The following is a 25,893-nucleotide window of genomic DNA, read 5'->3' on the forward strand; positions in this document are numbered from 1 at the left end:
GTATGATGATGTCAAACGTGATGCTGATGCTACAGTTACAGACACGGCCCCTGCTGGCGCAGCCTCTCTGATTCTCTCTCCCTCTCCGCGTCCAGCGCTGGGCTTTTTCAGACAAGTGCATCTCCTAACCAGGTCACATTTCAGCCGCGACCCACTATCCGTCTGTCACCGGAGTCACACCGCAGGAGGAGGGCGGAGGAAGACGACGGCGTTTGCTTCGCCAACCGCGGGGTGGGAAGAAGGACATTAAAATACTGCAGAAGTCAAGACCCCCCCCCCCACCCCAGGTCGGACCCGGACCACGATGCGCGCCCCGGGCTGCGGGCGGCTGGTGCTGCCGCTGCTGCTCCTCGCCGCGGCCGCCCTGGCCGAAGGCGACGCCAAAGGGCTCAAGGAGGGCGAGACCCCCGGCAATTTCATGGAGGACGAGCAATGGCTGTCGTCCATCTCGCAGTACAGCGGCAAGATCAAGCACTGGAACCGCTTCCGAGACGTGAGTCTGCAGGGCCGCGACGGCCAGGGGCGCGGGTTTGGGGAGGAAGGCTCGGAGCGGAGCCCCAGGCGCCGGGAGCGGCGGCTGCACGTCGCAGCCACGGGCTCCGCAGGCCAGCCGGCTGACCGCACCGAGAGTAAACAACGCGCACCCACCCGCTCCCGCCAGCCGTCGCCGGCCCAGCTCGGCGCCCCCTCCCCGAGAACCCCCGGCCCGGGACCCCAAGCCCCACAGCCTCCCCGGGCGAGTCCCGGGCAAGGAGTTGCTCCGGGGGCGCGCGCTCCAGACACGGTCTCCACTGCAGGTCGGGCGCGGAGAGGGGCGCGGGAGGCAAGAGGGGTGCAGGGTGGGAGGGGTGGGGGCCCTGGCTGCGGCTGAACCCCTGACCGGCTCCCCTCCTTTTTTGGTGGGAAAAAAAAAAAAAAAAAAAGAGGCCCCCAGGCCTGCCACCAGCCGGGTGGATGCTGCAGGCTCCACATACGGGGCACTGCAGAAGGGGCAGGTCTGGGTGCGGCCGGCGGGTAGGTAGCATCGTCTTGCGCGAGTGCCCTCTATTCCCACCTTGGGCTTTGGGGGAGTGAGGACAGAAGGGGACAGAGCCCTTGGCCGGGGCTTTGAGTTGGGGTTGGGGGGAGGTGTCCTAGCAATCCTCGTTAGGCGACATGGTGAAAGGCGTGTCCATGATTGGGGGCGGGCGACGGCAGTGAAAACAGCCGAGGCCACCTCCGGCGGGCCACCAGAGCCAGGTCTGGGGTCCCCATGCAGAGTGGCGCTAGCTCAAGGACCAGCCTTTCGTGGGGGAGCCGGGCCCAGAGAAGGGAGAGGCTCCGATCCGGAGGAAAGACTCCGTAGCCCGGTGGGCTTGGAAAAGCAAAGGGGAGAGCCCAGGAGCTGGGTCTGGGGTCCCTTCGGGGACGCCTGCCCGAACCCTGGCTTAACCTTGGGCGAAATTTAGCCTGGTGGGGGTTGGGGAGGCGGCTGCGGACTAGCTGGCGTTGCTGCAGCACTTTGTTTACGAGCACCTGTAGATCAGAGGGGAAACCGGAGGCTGCGTTCCCAGAAGGGGGAAATAGGAGCTGAAGGCGGGGGGGGGGGGGGGGGGGGGGGGGGTAATGGAGGGCGTGGCTGGAACCCGGAGAAGGGGGCCGGGTGTGAGGTGGAGGATGGGCCCGGATGCGGGTGCACCGGAGGAGAAGAATGCTGGTCTTGGCCACCTAGTGCTCTCAGATGCCAGCCAGTCCCCAGAAAGCCTCTAATACGACCCCACTTCTCGCTTCTCATTTGCCAAATTCCCTCATCAGACCCACCTGGTACAACACTGGCCACACCATGACCTTTCTCATCTTCTCTTAAATTGTGTGCATCCAGAAGTTCCTTAGAAATGTGTTTAAAACACACATACTTCATATGATCTCAGCCAAATGATGGGAAAAGGAGAGATACGGATCTTTTTGTTATCATTGAGACAAGTGACAGTTTCTCTTCAAAGTCTAACCGGTAGGTTGTAATTGATCAGAAAGAATCGCATGCAGCCAGGTCATTTGGGGCAGAGGGGCCTGGGCCCCAGAGTGGGCAGTTTGCCCCACCCACCGCGGGTCAACTGAGGGAGGCAGGAGGCCCAGCAAGGCCTTTTCCGGGGCCCCTGCAGGCCCAGCACAGATTAGCAGCAGTCTCCTGCCGCTGCCTGGGAAGCAGCCTGGCCACGGCAGCGAGGGGGCGGCAGCAGGCTGGTCCATCCCAAATCCATGTGTCACTGGTCCAGGCCTCCCTCTGACTAGCTGGCTGTTTGATCTTCCAAAGTGAGACTGGTGAAGGTCAGAGGGAAAAGAAATGCTTATCGGAACGGGAAAGGTTTAAAAATAAAGATGCCTCCCCATCTCCCTTCCTCCACCTGCTTCCAATAGCCAACTCTGTGGGTGAGGATAAATGACTGACTGCTTGACCCCCTGGCACATGGCTGCCCACCTGTCTCCCTGTATTGGTGCCAATCATTTCCTCCTTCCTCCCATGCTCATCAGAAGAAAGGCACCAGATTATAAATTCTGCAGGGCCTGACCCTGGCAGATTCATGGAAAGCTTTAGGGCGTGTATGAAATTGGGTGGCCTGAGGCCTTAATAGGGCAGATGTCCTCTAAAACCCCATCTAAAGTAGCCTTCGCTGTGGGAAGACAGGATCAGGGAGAGAAGGAGGCCAGAGAAAGCTGGGCAGGAGGGTCTGGCTTTGGGGATCTGTTGGCAGCTTCTGCAGAAGGGCAGGAGGCTGCTAGCTCAGAACCACTGCATTGCACAACTCTGGAGGTGCCAGATGTGATGGTGCCCCTGGAGTTGTGCGGTGCTCACACTGCCCACAGGGACTCTGCTGGTACTACAGATCCTTCTCATCCCTCCTCTCTTAGTAGACACCCCACTTCCTGCTCTAAAGCCTGAAGGCCCTCTGGTTGGGCACAGTAGCATAGGGCTTTATACCCATTTCCTCAGGCTAGCTTTCTTGCAAATATGCTCCTTGGATCCTCAAAGGAGAGATGGAAGTTCTTTTGAACCTCTAAGGCATTGCCAGGTTGTACCAGAACCTTGTTCATAACCACAAAATGGCGCAGGACCCCAGTTTGCCTGAGTAGAAGGGAGGCAAGCAAGAGGAGTGGAATGTTCTTGGGGCATAGATGGAAGAGTCACTACGGTAGGTGAGGGGCACGTCTCGTGAAATGGTGCAGACCGCATCGAGGGGGGAAGATTGGGGCATCGTGTGGAAGAGGTCAGGAGGACAAAGAAGAGGAAGAAAGCGGGGGGCAGGTGCTCCGATTGGTGTGAGCTGGTTGGGGGGGGATGTTGAGTTTAGCATTCTTTCTCTGAGCGCGGGGATTAGAGGGAGGCAGGGTTTAGCAGCAGAGTAATCCTCCCCTCCAGTGGGTGCGGGGCTGCGCACCCTGTGCTGGGGTAGATTCCCTCTAATGCCCGGTGCTTCGCTGCCAGGGAGGAGAGAATTTCAGGCCGGAGGAGAGGGGGAGGCTGTGATCTGGCTGTGCCCTCCCCCGGGGCAGGCCTGGGCCTTTCAGAGGCCTGCTCCCCGGGCGCTGTTATCTCCGGCTTCACTCCCTGCAGAACCGGGTGGGATTTTACTGCAGGTCTAGAACAGAGCGCCCAGGGCCTCGTAGCTAGACACGGACACGTGAGAGGAGCCAGGCCCATTACGCAGCATTCTTCCGGGCAGGCTCCAAGAGCCGGGCAAGGCAGCACTGAACATTCTTTTTCTTCTTGGCTCTTCCCTGCTTTATACTCCATTTCTGTTAAACTTTCATGAGATGGACGGGTGTCTAGCACGGTGCCTGGGCCCCAGGAGGCACACCGTTCAAATCACCGCGGTGAGCGCTGGCTTACATCTGCCGGTCCCTGCAGGAAACACTCGATAGGCATTGTCTCTCGTGCCCCTCAACCCCCCGGGAGCTAGTTATCATTTTGTGGTGGTCCACGCATTCTATGGTTGAAGAAAGGAAGGCGCAGAGAAGTTAAGTAACGTACCGCAGGGTCAAATAGCTAGAAAGTGGCAGAGCTGGGATTTGAATCCAGGTCATCTGATTCAACTCTGCTTTTCAGGGAGCTCGAGGCCTCACCCTTAGGGACAAATGGAGAGGAAGAGTCTATCCTGAAGAACAAAGTCTACCCCCACTTGTGCCCTGTGAGCCTCAAGGTTGCCCTGGGCTGGAGTAGCACCTCCCGGGAAGGTGGGCCAGAGCCCGCAGTGTCTCCAGCGGGCCCGCCACCAGCCTGCCCTCCCCGCCCCTTGAGCTAGCGACAGCCCTAAGGCAGCTGTCTACCCAGGAGAGGTGGGAGTGCAGTGTGCTGGGAGAGCTCGGGCCTAGGAGCTGGAAGGCCTGGGTGCAGGTTCGGGCTCTGCCACTGGCTGGCCACGTGATGCCAGGTACGTCACATTACCTCTCCGGCGGGCAAGGAGACCAAAACCAATGCGTCAGCACGGAGGCGTTTTGTCACAGGGCCGGAGGGCATCCAAACAGGCAGGACTCCCCGGCCCCAAGCCCCCACGGAAAACTACCTGGATGGACCATCATCTTTGGGGCTAGCCCACAGCGAGCCTCAGTCTCCATGAGAAGGACATTGATGTGTGTTCACTTATTCCCTGCAGATCTGAGCCCCTCCCCTGTGCGAGGGGCTTCACCTTGACCCAGGGAAGAAGGGCCTGCTGGCTACTCATGCTTCTCAGATTTTTATGATCGCCAAGTAAGCCAGTAACAAGTTTTAGCCACAAAGGGGCTCCCTTCTCACCACCCCTCCCCTCTCCCCATTCCACACACCTAAACCAATGCAAGTGTGGGAATGAGCAGCACAGATGTTTGTGAATAAGTGTGGGTGCGTGAGAAGAACCCCAAACTGGGTCAGAATGGATTCCATAATTGAGGTTTGGGGATGGGAGGCTGAGTCCTTCCCTGGCCTCCTCCTCCATTCTGACTTTGACTCCTCTCCACCTGGAGAGGCTGGCATCTCCCAGAGCCGTGTCAGGATGGTGAGGGACACTTGAACACCCGGCAGGGCTCCAAGCCTTGGGAAGAGAGCGAGAGAAGAGCACTCTTTACCTGGAGAGGCTGCTGTATGGTCCTCTCACCTTCCAGGCAGGCTGAAGACGGTGAAAGATCAACACCACCCTTCGCATTCTCCAGGAGGTCAGAGGCTGTCTGGAAGACTGGAAGAGCTCCATCCCACCCCATGCCCCAAGAGCCCTGGGAGAGCACTCAACCTGTCTTCCTCAGGAGAGGACAGAGCTAGCTGTGTGACCTGTGAGAGCCACTTCACGTTTCTGGCCCTCGGTTTCCCTGTTGGTTTAATCAGCTGCCTAGTCAGAAGCCTCCACAGAGCCCTTGGCTTTCTAGGACTCCAGGAAGATGGCGCCAGAGCCAGCCAACAGCCCCTTCACCTGCAGATATACCCCCCACCCCCTCCACCCTTCCACAAGCGGGGCAGCACCGTCTTTGGCTTTAGGGAAGGGATTTTCTTTTTGCTCCTGAGGAAGTATCCGTGACCAAATCAGGGTAGGGCATGTATTAGCCAGAGACAGGGAACGCTGAGGAATGGGGCCTGATGGCATCTTGGGGCAAACACCAAGAGATGGTCATCCTACCTTGCATAGGTTTCCCTGCAGGGATAACATGGGTCTTCTTTGGGTGTGGATAGACGGCTGTAGCTTACATTGGGGGGCAGACCTAGGGCCTGCCGCGGGAGGTAGGGTGATGTGGTTCTGGAAATGGGACAGCTTCCTAGCTCCGAAGGGCTCAACAGCATTCCTTTGCAGGCATAGCCCCCTCCCCAGGGTTCCCGTGGTATTTATTGGCCAGAAGGTCAGTTGGCACCTGATGGCGCTGGCTTGTGGCCTCCCTTACGCTCGCACTTGTCTCTGAAGAGTGCTCTGACTGGTATTTTACTGTGTGCTTAACACGTTCCTCCTGTGGCTTAAGCCCCCGAGGGCAGGACCTGGGGATAGACCACTTGTGTACCTTACCACCCCGTGCTCGGAGCATTCAGCGGGCTCTGTGTGCACACTGTAGTGCTCAGTGTAAATGCGCGCATTATGGAATGGGCCAGAAAGGATCTCAACTCACCTGTCCTGTGATCTGGGGAGATCTCTTCCTCTTTCTGGACCCCGAAAGGTGGAGACAGTCAAACTAGAGCCCTGGCACCCTGACTTTCCAGTGATTCATTTGTAGGATAAGGGAGTGAATGACATCTTGAAGGAAAGTTGTCCCCTTGCTGTCCTTCCGCGCCTGTGTCTGTGGGCCTGGGCCTGGCTGCAACCAGCTTCCCCTTTTCCGCGTCCCACCCATCCTCAGTATGCCGACAGAGCAATCCATCCACCTATCAGACCTGTGAGTAGGTAAGCACAGGACTCCTGCAGGTAGAGAACGGATTCCCCAAGGCAGGACCTCCAGCCCCTCCAGCTCCCTTCCCTGACATCAGAAAAGAGGTGAAGGCTTCACTCAGCTGAAAGGACAAGCCGGGCCCAGCCAGTGTCTTACCTCTGCCTGGATGCAACCTTCTGGCTCTTCCCCTGATCTCTTGTTCCCTTGCACGGGTTGGAACACATAGAAGAGTCTGAACTTACTCAGGCTCTTTCCCCCTAGCCTGAGTTCTCGGTTTGGAAGAGCTGGGAGAGCAGGACCGTGGAGTCTCAGTGGCACTAAGCCCCTACATTTTCCAGATGGAGACGCAGACCCAGAGAGGTGCAGGCTCCAAGAACCGTTCTCCCTTCTCAGCCCGGGGTTCTTTCCCCACACCATGCCTGTGTTTCCGCAGAGATCCCTGGGCTTTAAATCCTGCTTCCACTCATGTTCCAGAAGGGAAAACAAGGTCTCAAGGCAACCCAGAATAGAATTTCAGGCCCCATCTCCCTTGCACACCTCCCCTGTTCTCTGCCCTTTATGGGCCCCTGGGGCTGCTGCCTAGAACCAGAAACCCAAGGAGGGTGTTTTTGTGTGTGGGGGGGTGGCTGAGATGCCCCGAGTAGTGGAGAGGTCAAGCGCATGGAGTGGGGGCATTGCTGCTTGCATACCTGAGGCCAGGTGGAGCCCCTGGCATGCTGGGAGTGATAAGCACATTTTTGCCTTCCAAGGAAATTCCTCCAAGGGGTGGGGGGAGACCGAGAGTCTCCCAAATGCCTGTCTCCTTCTGTTTGTGCAGGCCTAACACAGCCTCTGCCCTTCCCTCCGAGAGGGGGACAAATATTTAACGACTGCCCCCATTTTCACATACTCCACAGGGCGGCCACGGCCTCCTCAAGGAGCCTTCTTTTTTTTTTTTTTTTTTTTAAAGATTTTATTTATTTATTCAACAGAGGTAGAGACAGCCAGCGAGAGAGGGAACACAAGCAGGGGGAGTAGGAGAGGAAGAAGCAGGCTCATAGCGGAGGAGCCTGATGTGGGGCTCCATCCCATAACGCCAGGATCACACCCTGAGCCGAAGGCAGACGCTTAACCGCTGTGCCACCCAGGCGCCCCCTCAAGGAGCCTTCTGCTTGGCCTTGTGACGGAGGTGTCAGTCCTCAGCTGAGAAGGAGCCTAGATGGCCCCCACTTGACCCTCCTCATGCCTTTCTGGGTTCCTCACTCCGTGCTCCACTGGCTGTCTGCAGGGAGGGACCGGAGAGGCCCCAGCCGCAAGTGCCCCCACTCCTGGGCCTTCTCCAGGGGCCTGGGCTCCGTCGGAGGCTCCCTCGCCTGAGGAATGAGGCAAGAATAATGCTGGGCACAGTGCCTTTCAGAGGTTCGAGAGGCCTGGCCCACGTCCATTTTGAGAGGTTCTCGATCTAGTAAAAAATGAAGAAATGCCATCACAAGGTTACAAAAGTTGTGCTTTCTTTAAAATCTCATGATGCACATCTTCTGGTCCTGTCGGTGTGCCGCGGCCGCATTTGGTGACAATGTCAAAAGTCTATATTTGAGGCCCCTGATGACCATGAGCCCCCAGAGTGCCTCTGGCCCACCCCCTCCCCTAGGCTCCCACCCTGTGTGCCAGAGAACCCAGGCTTCGGCGGCCCCGTGCTGTGGCTTTTGAAAGTCTAGAGTGCCATAGCTCATCAGGTCCCCTGAGACACTGCTCCGGGTCCCTGCGCAGCTGGGGAGGGAGGCAAGGGAGTCAGCCCGTGTCACAGACTGAGGGAGTGGGGTCCGGGGAGGGCAGTATTGGAGCCTGCCGTCTTGCTGGCAGTCAGAGGCAAGGCCAAACGGGGACCCTGTGCCCTGGTGCATGTGGGGGGTCGGTCTCCCCATCACACTGTGATGCAAAGAGGCAGGTGGAGATTTGCCCAGGTGCTTTTAGTCCAATCAATCAGGGCCTCGGGCGGGCGGGGGGGGGGGGTGCTGCTCTTCTTTGGCTACATTTACGGCAGTGTCCCGTCCTCCTCAGCAGATGGAGAGGCCGGGAGAGACTGGGTTAATTCAAGCTGTGAAGTGAGCGGGTGATTTGGGTGCTAATTAAAATGACAGGAAGTAAACAGCGCTTGGAAACACCCAGCGTGTGCCCCCTAAGCCCAGCTAGGCCTGCGCACTTACCACCATCTCTCCCCCAGCTTGGCACGGTGGGCCCCGTCTCCATGGCAACCGCGGGAGCCGCAGAGATCAAAGCAGGAGATGGGTGAGCTCCAAACCAGCTAAACCAGGGGCTTAGGAAGGCGTTTCTGGGAAGTTTCTGGAGAAGGCGGTGTCCAGGTGTCTCTCCCCATCATTGCCAGCCCCTCCGCTGGCTCCAGGACTCCCTGCCGAGGGCGTGGAGCAGAGCTGGTGTGGTGGGCGGAACCACCCCTGAGCTGGGATCGGACCTCTGGGTTCAGCACCTGGCCTGGGATGTTCCTCACCCGCTAAAGTTGATGGGTTTACGGAGCTCTGGTTAGGGACACAGATTCTGGAATCACAGTTCCGGGGGTGCTAGTACTCTTCTGCTGTGCAGTTGACATGTGAGCCTGCGTTAAGTCGCTTCATGTCTCCAAGCCTCAGTGTTATCATCTGAGAAATGGGGATAACAATAGTAATTTTCTCTTAGGGTTGTTGTAAAGAGTACCTGAGCCAATGAATATAAAGTGCTTAGCACAATGCTTGCCACGTGCTAATTGCTGAAAAGATGTTAGCTGTCATTAGCAGTATTTTTACTATGTGCTAGGTCCTGGGCATAGACAGATGAATTTAATAGGGTGTCTGCCCTCCAGGAACTGGACATCTCAATCGGGCAGAAGCAACGCCATTACGTGGTGTAAGTGGGGCAGTTAGCCTAAAGGAGAGCTGGGCTTGGGGCTGCGCTAGGGAAGATGACGCCCGAGCTGGGTTTTGAAAGATGAATAGAAGTCCTGGAGCTGGATGCCGACACATATTCCGCATGAGGAAGGAAGCCGTGCCAAGGTATGGCCAGGAACAGATCAGGGGAAGAGAGACTTTCTTCTGTAGGTGACAGGGAACCAGTGAGGTTTTTTGGTTTTTTGGTTTTTTAAGATTTTATTTATTTATTTATTTATTTATTTATTTATTTATTTGAGAGAGAGAGCACAAGCAGGGGGAGAAGCAGGCTCCCCACTGAGGAAGGAACCCGATGTGGGAACTCGATCCCAGGACCCCATCATGACCTGAAACGAAGGCTGATGCTTAACCCACTGAGCCACCCAGGTGTCCCAGTGAGGGTTTTTAAATATAATATTTATTGTAGTTTTTTCCCTTCATTAGGAAGTAAAACATGTTCACTGGGGCACCTGGCTGGCTCGGTTGGTAGAGCATGTGACTCGATCTCGGGGTTGTGAGTTCAAGCCCCATGTTGAGCCCAGAGCTTACTTAACATTTTTTTTTAATTTAAAAATTAAAAAAATAGAAAGTAAAACATGTTCACACTGTAAAAAATGTGGAGACTTGGCAAAAGGCAGAAAGATGTCAAAATTCTCTGTATTTCTATCCCCTGGAGGAAATCACCTTTAGCATTTTGGTACGAATCCTTTGTACTTACTAACCTTGAAGACTTTTTCAAAATGAGAGCGAAGTATATTCTGTAAAGGGTTTTAAGGAGGGAGAGCCGTGGTCGGGATTGTGTCTGGAAGGATCCCTGCAGCTGCAGCGGTGTGGAGGACAAAAGACAGGGAGACCGGCCTGGCAGGGCGGGAGGGGGGCCCGGTGCAGGGGGCGCTGGTTGGGGAGAATGGGGTGGGGTGCACAGGATGTGGGGATGATAAGGGCAGCCTTCACTTTGCTCTTGTCAGCTTGGAGATGGTGCTGTGATGAGCATTGCAGGGGAGAAGGCCCGGGAGCCCGGGGCCCAGTGAGTCAGCCTGTGCCTCGAGCGCTGAGCATCTGCTTTGTGTGAGAGGGAGGGAGTAGCTGCTCTTTTTCCTCCCCGAGGCCCCGTGGTAGAGGTGACGATGCCAGAGGAGATGAGGAGAGCCTTAGACCTCAGATGCAGAGCTGGCAGGACCCCGCCCCTAAGAGCGGCTCAGCACCCGTGGGAGCTCGGCCAGTTCTACCCCCCTGGAAGGTTCCAGTGGGCTCAGGAGGCTCTGGGCAACAGGCAGGTGATTCTAATGTGCGGCCGTTGCTGAGATCCACCTGGCACAGAGGAGCCAAGCTGAGAGTGGTCTCTGGGGGCAGAGCCCTCCCCACCTCTTCTGCACCCCCTTGCTCAGTGCAAGACTGTTCCTCTCTCAGTGAGAGAGGCCTCACGTATGCAGACCAGGTCAGCCAAGGAATCTTGGCTTGGCTCTTCATCTGTCTTCTGACCCTTGGCCAGGTGCTCTGCCTCTCTGAGCCTCAGTTTCCTCCTTTTCTATGGGGTTGATCCTACTGGTCCTGCCTCCTTCACAGCAGCACGACTGTGCGGAGCACCACAGGGCACGGGGGTGGTCACGGCTGCTGAAACCAACCAGGTGAAACAGACATGCTCTTTCTTTGCCCAGAAATGCGGATCTCAGCCTAGGACCCACCTTCCCTCTGGCCTGGCCCTCGCTCCAGAGCACTGGACATGGGTTCTTCCAAATCCTCGATTCTTAGGGGAGGACATGATCGATGGGCAGCAGAGCCAGGACAGAACCAGGCCTCCTGTTTCCTGAGAAGACCCTTGTGCCTTTATGGGACCATTTGTCACAACTGCTAATAAGCACATTTAGTGCCATAAATAGACGCCATAGCATTGAAAGGCATTATTCACACTTGCCAACAAACACCTCCTTTTCAGCTTATAGATGGTGCTGGCCCACACCTGACCTCAGGGACCCCTAAATGTGTCCCTGGACTCTGCCCCCCCCCCCCCGTGCTGTCCGCAGGACCTTGTCACCCTTCCCCAAGGGATGCCTCAGGGCTGTTCTCCTCACACCCCGCTGCTCTCTGCTCTCCCGGGGGCGGGGAGCGGGGAGCTCTGCCTTTTCCACATGCAGGGGCTCCTCATGGGGCCTCTCCCTGCCTGTTTCCTGCCCCTCCACCCAGAGTCCTTGGTCTCTTCTTCTGCTATAACAGCTTGTATTAGCTGAGTGCTTTCTGGACACCAGGCACTCTGCAGACACCATCTTTAATCTCTGAGGAGTTCTAGGAGTTGGGTGCTGAGCTTCTAGAGGTCAAGGTGCTTGTCCGAGGTGTGCTGGTAAGGGGAGTGTGGGCACTGTGTGACCCTGGGCCCTCTCTTTTCCTCAGTGCCCTCCCTGGCTGGCTGTTCGCACTCTCCTGGGAGTGAGAGCTGCTTGGGCATGTCGGGGCGGGGGCGGGGGCGGGGGCGGGGGGGGGCGGCATGGGAGGAGTGAAGGGTTAGGAGAGAGAGAGAGAGAGGAGGCAGACAAAGAGACACACAGAGGCACACGAAAGCAAGACAGACAGAGTTGGTGCAGTGCACCCCTCGTGGGGAGAGGCCTGCTGCTCCCCTTCCTCCCCGCCCCTGCCTCGCCCTCTCTCTCTCTCTCTCTGTGGAAGAGACAAGAAGGCCAAACCTGAGGGAGGGCCTTGGCGCCTAAGTGTGAAAACTGGGGGCTGCCCACAGAAGTGGGCTTTGTTAACCTCATTTCTGGATAAAAACCATCTGGCATTGGGTGAGCTGCCTCGAAGTGTCCTTGTTTCCTACGCACACCCGGTGTGCACTGGTCCTCACGTGTGTGTCCGTGTACGCATGCTCACAGATGGGACTTGCACACCTGCTCAAATTCGCGCTCTAGGCTATGTGCCCATGGGTGTGCATGTGTGCAGCCGGGGCCCTCACGAATGCACAGGCATGTGCAGAAGCACACGTGAGGGTACGCACGTGGCCACGGTGTGCTCCACCTGGGGATGATGCCCGCTGCCTGCTTGTTCCTGGCCCCTTCCTGGCCTTTGCCCAGGAGGCCGTGTTGACAAAGGCCCTTGTCCCTGCCTGTTCCTCTGATGACTGTGAGCTTCCAGGGGGGATGTCAGCGACCGGGAGCCTTTGGGCTTTCAGAGCACTTGCGGATGCCCTCCTTCGTGCTTGTTGCTGCCCCCGTGCGGGAGCCCTCTGGTGCAGGAGCCCCAGGCCCTCTTCTGCAGGCCGGACAGGTGTCTGGCCCCTTCCCGCCCCCACCCCACAGTGGGCCTTTGCCTCCCATCCCTGCACAGCTCTGATCCTTGGGTGCGTGGGACTCAGGATGAAGGGCGCAGCACCAGGTGGCTCCTTCTAGCCCTTGAACCCCAGCTCCCAGAGGCCCGTGCAGAGGAGAGCAGCAGCTGGCTCCTTGGCACCACCAGCTGGCAGTCCCAAGAAGCCGTCTCCCAGCCTGCCGGATGGCCCTTCCACCCGGAGTACCCTGGGAGCTGTGTGCTGGCGGGCTGTCAGCAGCTGCCTCTGCCCCAGGAGGGCTAATGGGGAAACCGGAGGGAGCTGCGGATTCAGTGCCAGGGAGCTAGGCTGGGTGTGAGCTGCTCTGCCTCTGGCCACAGTGGGCCCATGGGCCCAGGGGAGGCCCCTGTGGCTGGAGCAGGGCAGGAGCTGCTTCTGGGTGCCTTAGGTTGTGGAGACTGTGTGTCGTAGCCAGAAGAGAGGTCTGTGCTGGGCGTCGGGAGACCTGGGTTCTGAGACACTGGGATCTGGGGTGGGTCATGTCCTGTCTGGCCTCTCCCACACACACAGGGGGCTGGGCCAGATGATCTCAGAGGGCTTTCTCAGGGTCCTCTGGATCTGAGGATTTGCAGTTGGACCATGGTAACCAAGGAAACCATCAACACTGGGAGGGACTGCAGCCCCCTTTTCTCTCAGGGCACCATCTGAACCCTACAAGAAAGTCAGACCTTGAGTGAAAAACAGTCCCCGTGCGGTGGAAGAGAGGCCCCCCACCTCGCCCCACTCACAGGGTGGCAGGGGCGGAAGAGGGGACTGCCAAGGGAGGGACCGTGGCAGAGGGAGAGAGTGGCATTTCTGGGATACTTAGGGCAGGTGTGAGAATCACTGTTCCCGGGCAGTGTGGGTCCCTTAGACATCTGTCCTAATGGTCAGGCCAGGGCAATGGAGAGATGGGGCCTTGCCCTCTCAAAGCCATGGTCTCACCTCCAGTGCTCCTAAAGCCAACCCTGAGTGGGCCCAGGCCTTAAGCTCCCTGTAGTGAAGACACAGGAATACTGTCCTCCAATGGAAGACCACAGAGCTTAGGGGGCCATAGCAATCAAAGAGCATTGCTCAGTGCGTATGGTCACATGATGAGGCCTGTGGAATGCTGGGACCACGTGGTCTGAGGGAGGGCTTCACACTAAAATCCCCATCTCTCCTTCCCTCCTCCTGCTCCGTTGCCCGTGGCCTGCTGCTGCTGCTTCCTGATCCCCAGGAGGTGGAGGTGAGTCCTGCCAGGGGGGCCCCACCCTGTATGTGCAGCCCCACACCCCACTCTCCTCTCTTCTCCCTCTGCACCCTCTCCCTGCCTTCTCCTTCCCTGCAGCACCCAGCATTGGATGGAGGGGTAAGGAACATAGGGGAGAGGCTGGAAGGGATTCCGGATAAGGGTTTAGGGGGATAGAGTTCTGGGGGAGGCAGCTGGCAGAGCTCAGGTGGCCAGGGGTCATCTGGGCAGCTGCTGGGCTGATGGCAATTAACATGTGGAAGCAGTGGTCCAGCCCTCTTCCCTCTTGGCCCTGGAGCTGAGCCTTGGCTCTAGGACATAAATCTCAGCCCTTCCCTTCTTTCTTGTTCCTCTGTCCTTCCTTAGGATGACTACATCAAGAGCTGGGAAGACAATCAGCAAGGAGATGAAGGTAACGTGCCCCTCCCAGGGGAGGGAATATGACTGACAACCGTGAAGACTTGAGGCCCAAGGGCACGTGCCAACCATGGCCTTGCCAGCCCCTGTTGGGAGTGGGGCTTCAGAGCTGAGGAGCTCTGGTTGTTAGGGCTACTGCAGAGAGGAGCTTCTTGGCTCAGAAGTGGGGCTGGGGGGTTCCTGGGGTCTCTGGCCCTGACTTCCAGGTGACCTGTGTTCTGGCCCTGTGTCCCGGCAGCCCTGGACACCACCAAGGACCCTTGCCAGAAGGTAAAGTGCAGCCGTCACAAGGTGTGCATCGCCCAGGGCTACCAGCGGGCCGTGTGCATCAGTCGCAAGAAGCTAGAGCACAGGTGAGGGCCTTGGGGAGCTGGGCGTTCTGGGGGCGTTGCTTAAATAGCAAGGGCCTGCCTGATTGACTTCTGTGTGGCAGCTATCTATGGCTAAAAAATGACCTGTCCCCAAAACTTTGTGCTTAAGACAACAAATGTATTATCTCACACCGTTTCTGAGGGGCAGGAATCTAGAAGTGGCTCTCTTGGGTGGTTCTGGCTCAGGGTCTGCCATGAGGTTACAGTCAAGGTGCTGGCCGGGGCTGCATCATCTGAAGGCTGGATTGGGGCTGGAGGACCCACCTCCAAGCTCACTCACATGCCTGTTGGTTCTAGTCACATAGACCTCTCTCCATGGGGATGCTTGAGTGTCCTCACCACATGGTAGCTGGCTTCCCCTCAGTGGGACATCCAAAGGAGAGAGAGGACAAGGAGGAAGCCACAATGTCACTTACGATCTAGTCTCAGAAATCATACATTGTTACTTCTGCCACTTTGTTAGCAGCAAGTCTCTAGGGGAAGGGAATTACACTCTACCTTTTGAAGGGAGGAGTGCCAAGGGATCTGAGGACATATTCTAAGACCACCACACTCTATGAGATCCATCACAAGTGTGGGACCCAGGGAAAGGCATCTCTCCTCTCTGGGACTTGGTGTCCATATCCATAAGACAAATAGGTTGGCCCAGATAGTCGAGATTCTTTCCAGCTCTGACATGCATTGACTTAATGAAATATTTAAGGTTGTAGCTTCTGAAGCTTGCAGAAGAGGGAAAGGTGTTAGCTCCAGCCCAAGGACAAGACCTGCCAGGATCCAAAACCCCTGGAAAAGGTCCCATTTCCCTCCCTCTCTCCAGGAATCCACGTTTTTATGGGGACTCTTCCATTTTGTAAATATTGGTGAATAACTCAGAGACAAAAACCTTTGGTGGCCACACGAAATGAGTCTCCTAGCCAGATATGTGCTTGGCCAGATGTGTGGTGGCCATTAGTTTGCAACCTCTGATTTGGTGTGACCCCTTATGTGAGGTGGGATTCCTTTTTAAATCTTGCAGTCAGGCCTGGAGTTGCTGCCTGAAGGCCCTGCTGGACTCAGTAAGCACAGGAAAGGGGGATCTGGGGGTCTGTACCCTGCGCAGTTGGCTCCATCCGCCCTTAGGAGCTGGACGAGGGTCTGGCTGGGGCTGATGGGGAGGGTGGGCAGGGACAGGGAGGAGGCTGCCGGTGCTGGAGATCGCCGGCTTCCTGTGAGAACCAGACTCTTGAACCTTCCCTTTGTGTGTCCCTCTCTCATTTTCGCCTTCACCCCATGCCCTCCCCATCTCTGTCCTCCTGTAGGATCAAGCAGCCTGCCCTGAAGCTCCCTGGAAACAAAGACACCATCTGCAAGCCCTGTCACATGGCTCCACTCGCCTCGGTCTGTGGCTCCGATGGCCACACCTACAGCTCAGTGGTGAGGAGCCCTGGCCCTGGGTGGGGGGCTGGGTTGACACCCGAAGCCACGGGGAGCTGAGAGGACAACGCAACCAGCGTCCCCTGGGGGGCTCCCAGTGTGACACAGGGCCAGATGTCCTCGGTCAGGGCATGCGGTGTGGCCGACCGTAGAAGGGATGCCTGAGCCCTGGGCTGGGGCTGCCTGAGAGTCGGAGCCAGACGCCCCCTGGCAGTTGGGCAGTGGGGCTTGGAAGACGCAGGTGGGTAGGTAACTGCGAGTCAGAGTAAGTGAGGTAAGGTCCTCAAGAAGGTACTCAGGGCTCTGGAAGGAAAGAGCCCTGTCATCCAGTTGTGGGGGGTTGGTGACGGATGGAGCTTCCCACAGGCAGATTTCCACCCAGAGGGGACGGTGTCCACCAGCAAGCACCAGGCATTCTGGGGCGGGAGAAGATCCTCCGTGAGACGGCCATGTGGGAGGGAATGGTGGTTGTGGGGAGTGAATCCCTACCCTCTAGGATTTTTATGAAGGTTAAATGAGACATCCGCAGAAGCATTTTATAAACTCCGAAGGACCGCAGAAATGCAGCTTCTGCTGGCGGCCGGGAGTCGGGAGTTGCTTAGTTTTCGGAGGGCGCTATCAGCTAGTATTGGGTTCTAGGGCTTAGGAACGCTTTCGGGGGGACATGCAGATTTATGAGTCACAGTCCCAGGCTGTGGGAGAGAGATTACGCCAGAGGCTGAGGGCAGAGCCACACTGAGGAGGCAGGAGGGCAGAGCGAGCTTTGGGCAGGAAGCTCTGGTCTGAGGGTCATGGAGCTGTCCTGCAGGGACGTAGAGGACATGGGGGAGTCTGGCTTCCATCCCAGCCCCGTGGCCTTGGGCAAGTCACTAGGCCTCTCTGAGCTTCCGTGTTCTCTGCTGAGCCGTCAAGGTCAAGGGAGATAATATAAAACACTACGACCCCTTCTCATTAGCTGTCATCCCCCGGGGATGAACCAGACAGGACCAAGGAAAACACTTTAAGGGCAGGGAGTGGATGAGACCTTCTCCGAGGCTGGCTTCGGCAGACAGCTGTGGCAGGGGGTTTTAGTAAAGGCAGGGGAGTTAGCAGATGGGAGCAGAGACTGGCAGCTGTTGTCCAGAGAGCTGGGCGAGCCCATCGGAGGTCACTGTGGAAAGACCACTGAGGGAGGGGCCAGCAGCCAGTGCCCCAGGACCGAGGGACTGTGGTAAGAAGGAAGATAGGACAGACAGCCAGGAGATGGGGGCAATAGGCAGCTAAATAGGGGAGGTGTGTGGGTGGGGGTGAGGGCGTGGGGAGACTGGTGTCCTGGGAAAGATAAATGTGCGGAGACGTTTAGCAAATGCAGACCAGGGTTCATGGGAGCCTTTGAATCCTTGGGAACCCCTTTCCAGGCCTGCTGCCCCCCAACACTGTGTACCTTTGGCCTCCCAGAGGGACCCGGAGGGCTAGCCCTCCATGCTGTTCCTGGCTGCTGTCCGTCCTGTCAGGTGTGGCTGCCTGACAGGCTCGAAGTACCCCAGCTACAAGTGGCCATGGGTGCGCCCCCCCCAGTCACGGAACCCCACCTTTCTTCTCGTGCAGTGCAAGCTGGAGCAGCAGGCGTGCCTGAGCAGCAAGCAGCTGACCGTGAGATGTGAGGGCCCCTGCCCCTGCCCCACAGAGCAGGCCTCCCCCTCTGCCACCGATGGCAAGCCAGGTAACAAGGAGTGCTGGGCCCCAGCCAGGCTGGGGGAGGCCTCCCTGCCGGTACCTCCTGGGGCGCCTCCATCAGGGCTCTGGGATGCTAAGAGAGGTTCACAGAGCAGGAAGGGGGATGGCAAAAACAGGGACAGGCCTGAGGACCTGTGGGCCTGGGGGTATAGGGAGCATGCCCTGTGTGATTTTAGTGCTAGGGGCTGTGGGGGGAGGAAGATGGGAGAGGATGGAAGGGGGCCTTTGATTTCTCACCCCCTTCCCTCCTGACCACTGCCCAGCGTCTGGCCTGCAGGGCAGCCTCCCAAGCTGAGACCATGCTGCGCTTCACCCCACCTTCACCCACGCCCCTTTCTCCCCATTCTGCCCACTGCAGAGACCTGCACAGGTCAAGACCTAGCTGACCTGGGGGACCGGCTGCGGGACTGGTTCCAGCTCCTTCATGAGAACGCCAAGCAAAATGGCTCAGCCGGCAGTGGGGCCAACCTGGCCAGTGGTACAGAAGCTGCTTGCTCTGCCTGGGAGGAGGGAGGGCAATGGGGAGACAGGTGTGCCCTGGGCCAGCCTGCCTTGTGTTCTCTCCTGCCAGACTCTGAGCCTCAAAAAGGGCCTAAGCCCCAGGACAAGGAGAAGGAGGCTCCAACTAGACAGGAGGGGTTTGGGTTAGCTATTGGAAGATCTTCTAGAAAGAGGTGGAAGGAGCTTAAACCCTAAAATATTCATGGCTGCTGTCCCTCCTGTCAGGTGTGGCTGCCTGGTAGGCTTGACGTACCTACCAAGAGAAGGCAAGAAATTATCTTCCCTGAAGGGCTTTCCAGACACAGTTCTGAATAGCTTAGGTGCAGTCCTGTGTAGAGGCAGAGGGACCAACCTTCGGCCATTCTTGAGTTTCTCACTCCCACGGTTACATTCTGAGCTGCCCTGCCCCTGCCCCTGGATGGATGGAGAGGTGGAGGGATGGGTGGAGAGTTGGTTGGAGGGGTTTGCCTTGAGCGTGCCTGAACCTGGCCTTCTCCCCAGGGCTGGACAAGAGCCTGGGGGCCAGCTGCAAGGACTCCATTGGCTGGATGTTCTCCAAGCTGGACACCAGTGCTGACCTCTTCCTGGACCAGACGGAGCTGGCCGCCATCAACCTGGACAAGTATGAGGTCTGCATCCGTCCCTTCTTCAATTCCTGCGACACCTACAAGGACGGCCGTGTCTCCACCGCTGAGTGGTGCTTCTGCTTCTGGAGGGAGAGTGAGTGTGGCCCCTGGCTGGCCCCACCCCTCACTGGCCCCGCCCCTAGCTCACCTGCTTCCTACCCTCTCCAGCTGTTAGAGACCCAGGGAAACCAGCACTTTAACTCCATTCCTTGGCAAGCTCCTTAGTGATCCAGATTTTATGGGTCCTGAAGCATATGCACATTGGGAAAGTAAAAACTACAAATGTAAAATTTCTAGGGTCCCTGGGGGCCTTGGAGAGGGCTGCTGCGTCCTCCTGCTGAAGCTATATTGGCTTCTCAACGATTCCACTTCTGGGCACATCTCACAGTATTTACCCCAAATCTGTGATCATCAGCCTTAGAGATAGGACATCATTTGCTAGCTTTCTATATCCTGAACCAGAGCTGGGCATGTGCTCAGGGATCATCCAGGCCAGGTGGCAACCGACATCAGTGGGGAAACTGAGGTTCCCGGGGGTCAGCTGACCAGCTGGCCCGGAGGTAAGGGAGGCCCTGGTGCTCCCTCTCGGTTGTCCTGCCTGGTTCCCACAGCAGCCGTGCAGTGGAGGCAGCACAGCGTCAGCCTGAGGCCGAGCCTTCCCCTCGGGCTCCACCATCCGCTGGTTTGGGACGCTGGGCAAGGCACTGAATCTTTCAGGTTCGGCTTCTTCATCTGATTTGGGAGATACCACCTGGCTGGGAGACTGTTGTGAGGGTGAACAGAGAAAATCTAGGTGCAGAGCACTGTGTCAATCCCATATCCATCTGCCAGTATGTGGGGTCTTGGTCACTTTTAGGGACCCCACCTGCCCTGCCTTCCAGCATTTTCACCTTCTAGGCCTTTGAAGCTCATTCTGTCAGTTCTGAACAGCAGCCTTCTTGGGCAGGAGGCTGGAGACTGATCTCATTTTACCGTCAGCCAGGCCTCTTGCTGCAAAGGGCTAGGGACTTCTCGAGGTGACAGGCAAGTTAGATTCGGCTGCAGTTACGTCTGGGCTACTGTTGCTTCTTTTTTTTTTTAACTAGGCTCCATGCCCAGTGTGGAGCCCAACATGGGGCTCGAACTCACGACTCTGAGATAAAGACCTAAGCTGAGACCAAGAGTTAGATGCTTAACCAACTGAGCCACCCAGGCGTCCCTGTTTTTGAGCTTCTGTCTAACCTTCCCTCTGGCTTTGTGTTTCCCCTTGGGCCTCTCCCCTGTGGAATCTGTGCACTCTTCTGGACCCTGCGTCCTTATCCCATGAGTTCCCAATATCCTCAAGGGCCCTGGGCTTCTTGGGCACCTCAGCCCATGCCACAGCCATGGAATGGCCTCCCCCAGTTGGAGCTCTTTTTTAATCTTGCAGAGCCCCGTGTCAGTTTTTGGGAACTTGAAAAGATCCGTGCATCCAGTACCACCGGGAGGCTTCCCCAAATCAAAGCCTGGGTATTTTCATCTCAGAGCCTCCTGCCTAGGTTTCCAAGCCTTGGGGGCTACACTGTGAGTCTTACCAGCACCACGGGATGGCCCCCATTAGAGGCTGCATCTCTCCCCACAGAGCCTCCCTGCCTGGCGGAGCTGGAGCGCATCCAGATCCAGGAGGCTTCCAAGAAGAAGCCAGGTGAGAGGGCTGGCTGGGCTGGGCTTGGAGGAGACAGGGGAGGGGTGCCCCAGGGTCCCCCTGAGGCCCAGAGACTCCAGCCCCTGGGCCTTAAGGAAGAGCTGAGCCTAGAGGAGTCCCCGGCCTAGGAAGACAGGAAAGGGCACTCCCTTCCTGTTCTTATCCTTGTGGTGGGACACAGTCTCCTACCAATAAATATGTTTTAAGCACTCATCTGGTGTCCATCCATTCTGGGGCTGGAGAATGGGATAACAGAAGGTTCCTAGAACCCTCCACTCAATCCACTTCAGCAGGGGGGTACGTGCAAAACTCAGGTGAGCCCCCTCCGTAGCAGACGTTCATGTCTGCAGCAAATACTCGAGCGCCAGCCCCAGAGGGAACAGTAGCCCCGGCCCAGGTCGGAACTGGTGGGCAAGACAGAGTTGGTCCCTGGTCTCAGAAAGCGCACAGGCTACTTGGGAAAACACAGTACACCAGTTGGCTCCCCAAAAAGACAGACCTACCCACGGTGGCTTGTGTATGTATAGTGCCGAGGGACAGCACCGTGGGTAGGCGTTAGCCCGGGTATCTGCAAAGGCCTCTTGGGGGAGCTAGTTTCAAAGGAAGACCTGAGAGATGAGAATGAGGCTGCGAAGGGCAGCAGAAAGCTCGAGGTTCTTCGGAAACAGAAAGAAAGGTCCCACATGGCTGGATCATGGTGGCTGAGGGACAGAGGGCCAAGAGGCGGATTCCATGGGACCTCGTAGCGACTTGAGAGCCGCGTGGTATTTATCTGGGCCCACGAGACCAGCACATGTGGGACCCAATGCCAGAACCACCCCACAGAGCCTTGTTGACCGAGAGCCCAGTGGCCTTCGGGATTGGGCGTTAGTGCTCCTTCTGCCAGGAAGCCACGCTCTTCCCTCCTGGCAGCAGTCCTCTAGGGTCTGTGTCCCCTGAGCGTACTCACTGGGCCTCAGGGTCCTATAGTACCTGGAATTGTCATTTCAATGTGTGTCTCACCCGCCTCCCCGAAAGGGGCAGAGTCTCTTTCTGGGTCAGTGCTCTCCGAAGTCTGTCGGGTGGACAGAGGGGCCGCAGTGCCAGGGTCTGAGGGAGAGCAGGTGGGCCCTGAGGCTGAGAGGAGAAGCCTGGGCATTGCTGACAGAGGACAGCAGGGCCAGAGGGGCAGCTGCGGGAGCACGATGACATTGGGGAGGCAGGTGTTTCCGGCTCCAATCAGTCGAGCCAGAAGAAATGCTAGCGTCCAGCCCTGGACATCTGGGCTTGTCGGGAGGCTGGTACCTGGGCTGGCTGCACTTGGGGGGGTCTGGACCCTGGCTTGTGCCCCAGGCTCCGGGGCCACCTGGAGCTCACACCCCAAGGCGCCTGCTCTGACCCTGCTGGGTCCTGTCATGTTCAGGAATCTTTATCCCGAGCTGTGACGAGGACGGCTACTACCGGAAGATGCAGTGTGACCAGAGCAGTGGTGACTGCTGGTGTGTGGACCAGCTGGGCCTGGAGCTGACGGGCACCCGCACGCACGGCAGCCCCGATTGCGGTAAGGGCCGGGGTAACAGCATGCCCCCCCGCCCCCATGCCCTGCACAGGGAGGGCTCCTGGGGACCTGGCTCCATGTGTCCTGCTGGCAGGGAGGAGAGGCGGCCAGCGGGGTCCTCACCTGCCCCTCGGCTTGTTCCCCTCACAGACGACATCGTGGGCTTCTCAGGGGACTTTGGGAGTGGTGTCGGCTGGGAGGACGAGGAGGAGAAGGAGACAGAGGAAGCAGGCGAGGAGGCTGAGGAGGAGGAGGGCGAGGCAGGCGAAGCGGACGACGGAGGCTACATCTGGTAGATGGCCCTCGGGGAGCCGTGGCAGGCCAGGGTGCCGATGGCCAGGGGAGACGGGCCAGCAGAGACCTGGACAGAAGCAGGCAGCTTACGCATGGATCCGGAAAATACAGTCGGAAGGACCCTGGCTCCAGCAGGGAGGACTGGATGTGTGAGTGTGCATGGCACGCGTGCGGACGTGTGAATGTGTGTGAGTGTGGCATGCGCTGACAAATGTGTCCTTGGTCCACACCGCTCCAAAGACCTCCTTGTTGTTTGCTTTCCATTGATTGTGGGTTTAGAGTACACACATCCACACACATACACCCACCACAAGGTCAAAACTGATGAAACGAGACGCCCCTGCCACATCCCCAAGCCCCTCCAGGCCTGTCCCGACGCCCTTGGGCCGCCCTGACTGGGGTTTCTTGTCTCGATTGCTATCCTTGGCTCAACCAGCCCTGCTTCCTCCTGCCCTTGCCTGCCCTCTCCCACCCCCCTTTAGGTGTCCTCATTGCACAGGGGAGCAAACAGGGACCTGCCTGCTGGCTGCGGTCCTCCTGGAGCCGGGCCAGTGTGGCTGTGACACCCGCACCAGCCTCTGATGACGTGGGCTGGGACACCCACCGCAGTGAGCCCCTTCCCTTTGCTGGACTCGCCAGCGCTAGAGAAACTGGTCTCCTAACCCAGGCCCGCGTGAGCTAGGATGGCCAGAGCTGAGAGGCCGGGGGAGGGGAAGGCCTGGCCACCAAGCCGCTGGGGTGGAGCAGAGGGAGGAGGAAGGAAGATCTGCCTTTGCAGATCTGGCAGGAGCTCTTCGGAGCCAAGGCTGGGTAGCCCTGAGTGCCAGACCCTAGAACAGCCCGGTCCCTTCCTGTGGCTCAGGTGGGGGCCTGGTCTGGACTGTTCTCCTGGAGGCAGGGGGCGGTGCTTATGCAGGTGGGCTCTGCCTGGCCTTGTGGGGCTGCTGCACTGCCCTTGTCCCTCTGGTCCGCTCTGGGAGCCTGAGGCTCGGGCAGCTGGTGGAGAGGCTGGGTCTCAGCGGGGTTGGGGGGGGGGGTGCACCCATCTCCTCTGCCATCCGGACCAGTGGGAGGCTTATCCCTGAGCCATGGGGAAGGAGAAGCCAGGAAAGCTCCACTTCCCATGACCTTTCTCCATCTCTCCTCCAGCACGGGGCACCAGGCCCACTTCCGTCCCGTCCTCTCCCAGCACCAGGGCCTTGCCTCTGACCCTGCTCAGGGTCCCCTGAGGCTGCAGTAGTGGAGGGGCTTCTCCAGGCTCCAAAGTGTTCAGGAGTGGCGAAGTCAGGGGCCAGGACTGGGGCCACACCTCCCTGTTCCCCCAAATCTCCTTACCAGGTGGGAGCCAGAGTGGATGAGACTCGGCCCCATGTTTTGGTTTTTTGTTTTGTTTTCTTCCCCAATCTGTCCTGTTCTCCCTGTTGAAGCAAATTCCTAAATACCCTGGGTGAAGAATTTCTAACCTGGACCTGGGCCTCTGCTGCCCTTCTGTGCGTGGTGAGCGCAGTGTGTGTGCGTGTGTGAGTGTGTGTGAGCAGCTGTATGTGTGTGAATGTGTGGGAGAGCCTGGGATGCGAGGAGGGGTGCCTGTGTGCCAGGTGGGCCGCCGCCGTGGGGCCCCGGGGCAAGGCTCCCTGCACAGGGCTCCAGCCCATCCCTGCCCGGTTTCGGCAGCATCCGCCGAGTCCGTCGGACCCTATGGAAGAACCTCACCCCGTCTGCCCCTTTGACTGTACCCCGGAGTCAACATCTTCCCAGTCCCGTCCTGGGGAAAATAGCGAAACCGCAGTTAGCCCCGTGAGCCGCTTCTCATCCCGCAGCACACAGCACAGGTAGGGTGTCGCGCTGCCCCAGACCCCCCACACCCCGTCTCCCCTGTCCCCAGCCCTCCCTGCCCTCCTCCCTCCTCCCTCAGGCCCAGGCTCAGTTCAGGGAACCGCCCTCTGCTCTCTGAGCAGCCGCCCCTCTCTCCAAGCTACTTGAAGCTTCCTGCTCTCGCTAGGATTGGAGTCTGTCTGTCTCTTCCCTCTGCCCCAGCGGAGGCTTCTGGAAACTGTCGCTGGGAGCGGCTGTTGAGGAGGCTGGGGCGTTCCGGGGTGGGGAGGGGGCGGAGAGGAAGGGGCACCCCTCTCTCACTGTTGCCCTCCCCTCCTGGGGGCACAAGCACCCTCTCTGTGTCTCTGGGTCTTCTGGTTGTGCACGTTTCTTATGACCTTGTAAATATGTTGTAGAAAGAAAGCAAAAGGCGCTGAACTAGACCCTGGTGGGACTCAGGGGTCCAGCCCTGCCCTGTCTCTGAAGCCCCTACGCTGCTTTTCACCCCACTCTCTGAGACTGAGACCCCCGCCCCCAGAGCTAGACGAAGCAGCTTGTTCTCAGGGGGCTGACAGCCTCCAAGTGACTTCTTGTCCGACGAGCTGCAGGTTTTCTCGTGAGCAAGGTTGCAGGGTGGGTCTTCCTTGGGTCCTCGGATTCATGCCCTTGACCAAGCTGCCTGCCACCCAGCTCCTCCCACGTCCCTCTACGTGGATATTCTCTCTCCCCTGGTTTAGGCAGGCAGTGGAATTAGGGCTCTGTTGAAAAGAGCTCAGCCAAATTTGCAGAGCAGTTTCTTGCCTGGCCCCGGAGCTGCCCTTGGCCGCCCGAGGCCTCCTCACCCATGGGTGCGGGGAGAGCTGGGTATGTCTAAGATGGGGGAGTTGGAGTTGGAGAGAACAAATGTGCCTTGAGAGACCACTCAGAGGGTTCAGGGTGATGGGGAAGGAGGCACGGCATTCGAGCTCAGGAAGGAGGAAGAGGAAGGTGAAGTTGACGAGGGCACCGTGGGGCATCACGACGGCCCCCTATTGTCCCACTGGTGCTGTGACCACAGGTGGTCACACTGCCTTCCCCATGCCAGCTCACCTGGTGTTAGTGGCCACCCCTGCACCTTTCATGAGCTCTGTCTGCTTCCAACTTCACCTCTGAGTGGGTGGGGTCCCTTGGGACCCACATGGGAACCCTCCATTTCACCAAAGCCTCACCTCAGCCCTTTGGGGAGGACGATGGTTAGTCTGCTGCCACCTGGGGCCAAGATTGTGAGGCCGTGGGCTGGCGGGGGTCAAAGGGAAGAGACACCGGGGGTACAAAAGGAGACTCGAGACATCCCGAGGAAGTCCCAAGCAGAGCGAACTGCTTTATAGCCTGAAGCCTGCGTAAACTGTGTAACGTGCAATAACTGAGCTTAGAGTTAAGAATCGTGTTCGAGTGCTTGGATCTCCGTCTGTATATTTCAGTGCTGAAATCGTATCTTTCGGTAATTTTAGATGTCTTAAAAAAATCGAGAAACACAGTGTTAGACCGTGTACGTGCATTGATGGGTACTCAAGCGTCCCGTGAGTCACCCCACCCTCTCCCCTTCCCCTGTGCCCCCAGCCCCTCACCCCCAGCCCCCCCTCCACTTGGGGACCCCGCCTCGTGTTGTCTTTATCTGCCTATTACTCAGCCTAAGGAACAAGTACACTCCACACATGCATAAAGGAAATCAAATGTTATTTTTAAGAACACAGAAAATAAAAACTTTATAAACATCA

General features: G+C 57.9%; 1 protein-coding gene across 1 annotated transcript; it reads left to right on the forward strand.

The window, feature by feature from the left end:
- SPOCK2 (SPARC (osteonectin), cwcv and kazal like domains proteoglycan 2) lies at positions 1-25,893 on the forward strand. Its single transcript, XM_044386146.3, has 11 exons — positions 1-493; positions 13,772-13,780; positions 14,150-14,195; positions 14,439-14,553; positions 15,870-15,984; positions 17,572-17,686; positions 18,059-18,178; positions 18,703-18,921; positions 20,428-20,490; positions 21,893-22,030; positions 22,178-25,893. Exons 1-11 carry the CDS (start codon positions 305-307, stop codon positions 22,321-22,323), a joined length of 1,275 nt encoding a protein of 424 aa, XP_044242081.1. The 5' UTR covers positions 1-304; the 3' UTR covers positions 22,324-25,893.

The sequence above is a fragment of the Ursus arctos genome, unplaced genomic scaffold (assembly GCF_023065955.2).
Source record: "Ursus arctos isolate Adak ecotype North America unplaced genomic scaffold, UrsArc2.0 scaffold_7, whole genome shotgun sequence".
NCBI lineage: Eukaryota > Metazoa > Chordata > Mammalia > Carnivora > Ursidae > Ursus > Ursus arctos.